The sequence below is a fragment of the Gymnodraco acuticeps genome, unplaced genomic scaffold (assembly GCF_902827175.1).
Source record: "Gymnodraco acuticeps unplaced genomic scaffold, fGymAcu1.1, whole genome shotgun sequence".
Lineage (NCBI taxonomy): Eukaryota > Metazoa > Chordata > Actinopteri > Perciformes > Bathydraconidae > Gymnodraco > Gymnodraco acuticeps.
In genome coordinates this window covers 664,331-672,532 of record NW_022992276.1, presented here as the reverse complement: position 1 = coordinate 672,532, position 8,202 = coordinate 664,331, and the positions used below count along the sequence as shown (strand labels likewise).

The window sequence follows — 8,202 nt, the reverse complement described above, 5'->3', positions numbered from 1 at the left end:
AAATTACTTTCAACTAACCTAATACAATTATCTGTTTACATTAATTTAAGTAAACGTTGAAACGAGTGTAGGCAAATCTGAAAACACATGAAACAGCAACATGGAGAACTTCTTAATTAGGGATTTTTATTATTTAACAAAAACCAACAGCCAGAACAGGATGATGTCACATTCATTAATGTTACCCCAAAATGAAAGGTTTTTTTCAGGTACGTCTTTATTGTCACAGCTGCTCTTCTCTTACAGTACCACTCTCCCTGAGTCAGAGACATTTATATTCCAAGACACTGGGGGTTCAATCGAGGCTGCTTGAGCTAGACTACATTTTCATGTCAATTTCCAGATGAGTGTGAACATTACCACTCATTTCCTAATTCCATACACATTCCCTTTAAGTGTTGTGGAGTTTAGATGGGACACTAAAAGTCCCTATTAGTTTGAGGTAAACTAGAGTGCACAGCACAATGCATCATGTAATGTATCTAGCTTTTTATTTAGCATGTTGCCAGATGGGCTTGCAAAACATTTGACTTCATAATTCAGTGGTATAAAAACAAATTGAGTTTAATCTGATGAATAACGGGATCATAGTTCACTTCATTGGACACCAGTTTGATTATCTTCTGTGATTTTTGAATTCATCTGTCAAATCGGTATAAAAAACCTTTTTAAATGTCATTATATTTATTTCAAACATTAAGCCTATTATTAAGGTGTGAACATTGGGAAATGATCTACAGTCTAAGTGTAAGCCTATTGGATTGTACCCTTTGTATTTCTATAAGTGATCAGAAATCCCTCCCAGCTTTACATGTTTCAAAATAAAACCCCCGGGAAACCAGCAGAGAGATTTTCTAACGCTCTCCTCCCGTTGTGCTTCAACCAAAACCAGAACCAGTGCAAACGTACAGACTGACATTTATAATAGGGGAATAAAACAAAGGTCTTAAATTCACGATTTGCTTCACAAGATACATTCTCACCACTTTCACACACGCGTACAGAAAAACCTCTTCGACCCGCCCTTTTCCCTCCCCGTCACACGATATAAAAAAAGACGCAGTGGTGTGAACCGTCTAGCAGTGGTGTGTCGTCTGTCAGCAGGCGGGAGGAAGAGGAGCCTCTTCAGGACTCTTTAAACAGAGTCCAGTTCATCACCTCGTCACAAAGGGTCCTCACAACTCTGTGTGAGCGTCTGGAAGAGAGAGAGGTCAGTCAACACGATGGATGTGATCAGGTTAGAGCAGATGAATGTTGTTCTTACTTTACATGCAAGTAGGGATGGAAGGATACAGAGTGTTATAAAGGATCATGATAAAAGCACTGAGTTGATCAGGGAGAATACAATTATTGTAATTGACATTCTCACATGAAAAAGTCGTAAGAAAGATTTACGATGTTGCTTTTTATTTATGCCTTCCTGCAAGATTACCTTAATGATTATTGTTAACAAAAAAGTTACCAAAAAAGATTCTCTAATGCAATGAAAATATATATTTCCTTACAAAATGAAAGGTAAAGAAGCCAATATGTTTAAGTGCCATTTTTGAGCTTTAATAATATTTTAGGGATGGGACCATTTGTATTGTGGATTGTTGTCATAAACACTCTGGTTTGGGTGGATTCCCGTACATGACTGACTTGAAAAAGGGCTGTCTAGCTCGCTTTAATGATAGGAGTGAACATTAAAGCTTGATACAAAATTATAATAATAGGAAATTAAAGAAATGAAGAGCTCACACCATCACAGTGATTTCTGCTGGGGCACATTATCATGTTTTAATATAGTTTGTTTTTCAATAAAAAGACGTGTCCTATCTTTGATGCAATAAGAACTTCTCTCAACAAAATGGTATGTAAAGGGATCCCAGTATGATATCTTCATACTTTTGATGATTATCGGGATAATATTGAGAACCCAGGATAATCATGACATAACCTCACACACCCTCCCAGCCTACTCACTCTGCTCTGAGCGTTCAGTACCTGTTTCCTGCTGTTTCTTCGTGTGCTGCACTTTCTCCTGCACTTTGGTCTGCATGCGTTTGATCTCCTGGTCGTAGTCGCTCCACTCGGCCACGATCCTCACCGCCGCCTGCAGCTTGGGCTCCTTGGTCTTCGGGTTGTTGCACTGAGGGAAGAATGAGCCGTTATTACTGTTGCTTTAGTGATCTCTCAGCAGGGGGAGAGAACAGGCTGCATCGCTGCACGTGGTCATTTAAGGAGACCATTGGAGCTCAAACTGATCTGTGTCACATCTACCACAAAGGAGCTACTTCAAAGGCTACGGTTTGCTCCGCGCCGGACAGAGATTCAGGTGAGGAGTCTCATCAGATGGGAAATTGCTGGTGATATCTTAACCAGTGATGATGGGGTAAGATCAGTGGTTCCCAAACTTTTTCAGTCGGGCCCCCCTTGGGTAATTGAAAATATTTCCGGGACCCCCCCCAACCCGGTTCCCATCTATATTGGTAGGATTTATTGTATATTGTTGTCAAAACATTACATTTTCTCTGCTGATAATAAGAAGATATAAAGATCAAACCATAATTGTATATTTTATTATGGATTACACATGAACAAAAGTGCTTGTAAGATACTGTGAATGAATTTGGCCTAATTAAAACTAGCAGGCCTTCTTCCCAGAGTAGTAGATTTTTAAATTCAAATTTCTTTAAGGAAAATATATGAATGAACTCCTATTTCTACTGCAGGTTGCAAACGATCACATCACTTTACCATTCCTATTCCACACATAGCCATCAATGACTTGTGTGTGTTTGCTTTCCCTCGCAGGTCTTCTCAAAGCGGGGCTGTTGTTTTGAGACTGCCACTCTGTTCATTCTCAATGTTCAGCTTTGATCTGTATTTCGTTTTGATGGCAGCAACAAAAGCCGATCGCACACAAGTAGGATGTTGCAAAAGGCGGCATTATGCCCACAGCTCTCTGACCAATGAGATATTTCCGAGCAGTGTTTGTTTACAATTGAATAATAATAATATTAATAATAATAATACATTTGATTTATATAGCACACTTTAAAAAACAACGTCATCTCAAGGTGCTTCACAAAGCTAAAAGAAGAAAATAATCAAATAAAAAAATCTTCCCGCGCCCCCCCCCCCGCAGCACCTCCGCGACCCACCAGGCCCACAGTTTGAAAACCACTGGGTTAGATGATGGTAGCGGGGTGTACTGTAGGATTTATGAGACTGTTTGGTACAGTTTAGTGTCTGTCTTCCATTATATTCCTCCATTACAGACAGGGCCGGTCCTTAGCATTGAAGATTAAATTGAAGCATTAAGTCCTTAGCATTATAGATGTTCGCCTAGGGCGCCAGATCTGGGGGGTCGCTGCGCTGGCAGCTCTGGGAGGGGAAAAAAAAATGTTTGACCGTTGGGGCTCATCCCAATTTTCGGCCTTGATGTAACAATATTCATAATTAAGTAAATGTAACACCCTTTTCACCCCGGTTACACGTTTCATTTGCCCTGTACAATGGGCTCTGTAAGTGATGCAAATGGGGGATGTTGGCTTATCTGGCGCCCGCAGCTCACAGCCAACGTGCGAGTGAGCGAGCGAGAGAGAGAGAGCACCGGTACCGGCACTGTTGTTATTAGCATCTGGTGCTAGCTGCGCTAACGGATATAAGAAGAAGATGTTTCTACAACAAGGGTGGACGCTGAGAGGCTCAGTGAGGTAAAGGACTCTGAGTGTTTAGATAGCTCACTTTAGTCTAAGTTATCTCAGTGGGTCTCAAACGTTTTGATCACAATTTATGTAAACACATATTTCCAGGGCACCCCTTTATAATTATTGGGATAAACAGGTTTGAAATCATTTCAATGCCTACTATAGGACAGTAAATCAAAAACATCATTTCAAACTGGAGATAAAAAAATATGCATAAATAAATGTTAACTGGTAAAATAAGATATGAATGAACAACAAAAATGAAATAGGCCTAAGTTACATTTATTTGTTATTGGCTATGGGTTATGCTATGTTCACATACTTATTTGATTATTAAAATGTAAGCCGATCTTTTTCATATGGGTGTTTTAGAGCTGTACCCCTAGATCTAGTCTCTAGTAATTGTGTGCTCAAAGTGCACCAGATTGAAGTATTTCACCTTAAAATGTTCATACAAAACTGAATACATTTGAAGCCTTTTTGATGTATATTACCTATGTCAATAAGTTTCTGTTTTTGTAGTGCATTTGTCTTGTACTTTTAGAATTTGTTCCTTATAAATGACACCTACTGTACTTCTGTTATCAGATTGTTGCAATGAATTATCACTTTTCTAACTAAGACACTGAACCCACATCTAAGTAAGGGATCATGTGCAGCGAGGCGGTCATTATGGGGAAAAGAACACCCGACAGGCTCGTCAGGGATCCCGACGCGAAGAAATAGTTTTCTCGAGGAGCTTTTTGATTACAGATTTGAAAACATCGTTGCTTGCTTTAAAGGTAGCACACTTCATTATGTCAAACCTTGGGAAGTATCTAGATATCCCTGCCCTAATGCCAAAGGAACTGCACACTGAATATGTGTCGCCGTTTGATGTCTATGTCTGGACCGTTGCGTAAAAAGGAGGGTTTCTGCCCCGTTACTTCTCCGCTGTTTTCTAGTCCCTCTTGTCTTGTCGGTTTGAAACTGTATACAGTTAAATCGACCGGACTACTTTCTGCAGATGTGAGCGTCCTTAACAACGGTCAATAAGTCCTTGACAGCGGTCTGTCTGTTCTGGATTAACAACGTGTCACGTGTTCTGAATTGACCAATCAGAATCGAGTATTCAACTAAGCCATGTAATAAGTAAGGGATAATGTGCAGCGAGGCGGTCATTATGGGGAAAAGAACACCCGACAGGCGGACCAGAGAGCCCGGCGCGAAGCGGAGGGATCTTGATCAGCATGCCCTTTTAAACTTATGGTATTATTTTGTCATAGTGTCTGTTGCTTATTATCTATCTTCTTATACATCCAAAAATAACTCATTCACATATTGAGCACTACATGTAGATACTCAGTACAATACTACATCTCAGTGAGCCTGTGTGCCCTCTGGTGGCTGTTAGGAGGAACTACAATCCCTATAATAACAGCTCCACTGTGCAGGGACCTACAGGTGTTTGACCACGTGAGGAGAACTGACAAAATAATATTATAAAAAAGATTTCATAGATCCTATTCCTTTTCTCTTGCAAAAAGGTCAGAGTGATGTTACCAGGTCTATCGTCTTGGCGCTTCCCTTGGAGCTGTTGTCGCACCACGTCTCACACCACAGCCACTCCTGAGGCAGAGACTTTATGGGCACCTGGTGGATCATGTTGTTGGGCAGATCCTGGAAATAACACAGACAATGAGACCAATGACAGAAGCCAGGTCAGCTACTGTTAAAGAGACATTACAAAGAGAACTTGTTATGGTTGTCTGTGTGTGAATCAAACCATGACACATGATGTTGAAGCTTAGGTGAATTTAAGTCATAAAGGTTGAAATATAATCTGCAGACAGGCCTTGAAAAAACATTAACATGCGCCGCTCTCCTTATATCTATGAAGGAGTAACTGTGTTAAAAGCTCTCCTTATATCTATGAAGGAGTAACTGTGTTAAAAGCTCTCCTTATATCTATGAAGGAGTAACTGTGTTAAAAGCTCTCCTTATATCTATGAAGGAGTAACTGTGTTAAAAGCTCCCCTTATATCTAAGAAGGAGTAACTGTGTTAAAAGCTCTCCTTATATCTATGAAGGAGTAACTGTGTTAAAAGCTCTCCTTATATCTAAGAAGGAGTAACTGTGTTAAAAGCTCTCCTTATATCTATGAAGGAGTAACTGTGTTAAAAGCTCTCCTTATATCTATGAAGGAGTAACTGTGTTAAAAGCTCTCCTTATATCTAAGAAGGAGTAACTGTGTTAAAAGCTCTCCTTATATCTATGAAGGAGTAACTGTGTTAAAAGCTCTCCTTATATCTATGAAGGAGTAACTGTGTTAAAAGCTCTCCTTATATCTATGAAGGAGTAACTGTGTTAAAAGCTCTCCTTATATCTATGAAGGAGTAACTGTGTTAAAAGCTCTCCTTATATCTAAGAAGGAGTAACTGTGTTAAAAGCTCTCCTTATATCTAAGAAGGAGTAACTGTGTTAAAAGCTCTCCTTATATCTAAGAAGGAGTAACTGTGTTAAAAGCTCTCCTTATATCTATGAAGGAGTAACTGTGTTAAAAGCTCTCCTTATATCTAAGAAGGAGTAACTGTGTTAAAAGCTCTCCTTATATCTAAGAAGGAGTAACTGTGTTAAAAGCTCTCCTTATATCTATGAAGGAGTAACTGTGTTAAAAGCTCTCCTTATATCTAAGAAGGAGTAACTGTGTTAAAAGCTCTCCTTGTTGCTGCGTTCAAGGACATTAGAACGTTGATTCACGCTTTGTTTTCATAAAATCACGATCAGACAGGAAATCTGTCTGCAGAAAGTGACATAGTGAGAAATCTGCATTCTCAAAACATAAGCTTTGCCGGTATTGTAAGCTGTAATACTTAAATAATGCAAAAATCATCCTTTATAAACCGTTTCAGGGTTCAGATTAGAATCACTTCAAGGGTGCGTATTAAAGAGAGTAATCTGACCTGGTCGAGGTTGGAGAGGCTGTTGGGGTCCTGGCTGAGACCCTGGTACTGTCCTCTGAGTCGATCTCCTGCTGCGATCTTCCTGAACTTCTTCAGGTCGACCACATACAGCGCACTGCAGGGGGAGAACAGGAAACAGAGAAAATATGCATGAAATCATGAAGAACATATTGAGAAAAAGGAAGAGTGAGTCTGTAGAGGTTTCTCAATACTCTAATGTCCCCTCCTCGACTCCTCCGGTAGTGACCCGGAAATGGATTTCAGTGCGCTCTAAATGCACATCGAGGACCGAGGACCGAGCATCGAGCATTGAGCATCGAGGAGGCTCTCTGGAGGAGCTCTAACCGAGCAGACACTTATCTCAGCCAATGACAGCTCTGCATGCATCCCCTGGATATTATTTTAGAAACTGCTTTCATCGCAACGCCATGTTTACAGTGAGAACAGCTGTGAGGTAAAATATATATCACTCAGTATAACAGGCCTACATTACTCTCTGTATTTGTTTGCTGTAGTTTAGTAGATATCTACAAACAAAGAGTTGATATTTTTCTAAGACCATTTAGTGCTTCACATAATCAAATACACAACAGCTGTAGCCTGATTATGCTTTAGGAGCTGTAGGTGTGTGAGGTACAGTGCGTAGGTGTGTGTGTTGTACAGTGCGTAGGTGTGTGTGTTGTACAGTGCGTAGATGCGGCGGACAGACGGGTCTCAGTTGGTTTAGTGTCCTCTGCTTACTTTTAATAGGCTACTTGTAAATACAACTTTTGGCCCGTAATTTAAATTCCCCATTTCAGCGACCAGAGAGGGGGGGGGGATATATCCAGTCTCTGATTGTGTTACGTTATTATGAGAGTGCTCTCATACTTGTTTGATTCTGAAATTGGATATATTTATATAAATATGTGTGTGTGTGTGTGTGTGTGTGTGTCCACATCTGTAGCCTGTTATTGTCTCATTATACCGCACTGTCAATGAATCAAAGTAAATATATAAGTCGTCATGAACACATCTGTCCATCAGACAGAGGGCTGCTGTGCCTCCTGTCATCATTAATGGACGTCTCTTTAAAATGACCGCTCAGAGGAGAGGAGTTCTCATTTCTCTAACCGCCTGCTGCTTCCCCTCCTCTCTCCTCGTTCCCCTCCTCAGTCCTCCGCTTGCATCTCCTGTGGGCGGGACTAAGTCTCGAGGATAGGAGTCGAGGAGGGGAAATTAGAGTATTGAGAAACCTCTAGAGTGTGTGTCAGAGTGTGTGTCAGAGTGTGTGTGTACCTGATGTGGTATTTGCGCCCTGCGAGGTGGCTCGCCCAGTATCCGGTCTTCCAGAAGCGATAACCGTCCATCTCCCTCCGGCTCTCGCAGAACGGCGTGTATCCGTACGGAGCGCCCTCCAGGTCGAAGTCACGCAGCTCCTTCAGGTCTGTGCGCACGATCTGAAGAGAGGACACAACAGAGGGACCACTTCAGAGGGGAGACACTTGTTTCATTGAGTCAGTTATTTACTCCAATCATCTGTTATATTTTAAAAAACTAGCAGAAGCTGACGTCTTAACATTGTA

At 40.9% G+C, this 8,202-nt stretch overlaps 1 protein-coding gene across 1 annotated transcript in view; it reads right to left on the bottom strand.

Moving 5' to 3' along the window:
• Positions 1–105: 105 nt before the first annotated feature.
• The window catches only part of uggt1 (UDP-glucose glycoprotein glucosyltransferase 1), a 34,334-nt gene continuing 26,237 nt past the window's right edge, over positions 106–8,202 (bottom strand). Inside the window, exons 36-40 of the mRNA XM_034207370.1 lie at positions 7,916–8,076; positions 6,638–6,752; positions 5,238–5,354; positions 1,987–2,131; positions 106–1,195 (exon numbers count right to left, since the gene is read on the bottom strand). Coding sequence (XP_034063261.1) covers positions 1,176–1,195; positions 1,987–2,131; positions 5,238–5,354; positions 6,638–6,752; positions 7,916–8,076 — 558 coding nt within the window. The 3' untranslated portion in view covers positions 106–1,175. The remainder of the gene's footprint in view (positions 1,196–1,986; positions 2,132–5,237; positions 5,355–6,637; positions 6,753–7,915; positions 8,077–8,202) is intronic.